Raw genomic sequence first — 290 nt, 5'->3', positions numbered from 1 at the left:
CTTCTTTGCCCCGCAGCAGCTGCTGCAGGCCCTGGGGGCTCTCAAGGCGAAGTACCTGCAGGGGGCCCCCCGGGGGGAGGAGTGGGAGGCTGAAGAAGAAGCAAAAGGAGAACAAGAAGAAAAAGAAATTAAGAGAAAAGAAGAAAAAGAAGAAATTAAACGACAAAAAGAAGAAACAGAAAAGGGAATTCAAAGACTCTACAAAGATCTCGTTGAATGGGGAAGAAACGCCTTCCACCAAGTCCACGTAGAAGGCCTCATACAGGTGACCCCCAGCTCCTACTGGCTAG

The 290-nt window shown here is 50.0% G+C and overlaps 1 protein-coding gene across 1 annotated transcript in view; it reads left to right on the top strand.

The window, feature by feature from the left end:
* ETH_00038000 (uncharacterized protein) overlaps window positions 1-265 on the top strand; it is a gene marked incomplete at both ends in the record, with an annotated part of 1,207 nt that extends 942 nt beyond the window's left edge. The window contains one exon of the mRNA XM_013374596.1: window positions 2-265. Coding sequence (XP_013230050.1) covers window positions 2-265 — 264 coding nt within the window. The remainder of the gene's footprint in view (window position 1) is intronic.
* Between the last annotated feature and the right edge of the window lie 25 nt (window positions 266-290).

The sequence above is a fragment of the Eimeria tenella genome, genomic scaffold (genome assembly GCF_000499545.2).
Source record: "Eimeria tenella Houghton genomic scaffold, Eth_scaff2169, whole genome shotgun sequence".
Classification (NCBI taxonomy): Eukaryota; Apicomplexa; class Conoidasida; order Eucoccidiorida; family Eimeriidae; genus Eimeria; species Eimeria tenella.
Note: the sequence above shows the minus strand (reverse complement) of the source record. Positions and strands in the feature narration are given on the sequence as shown.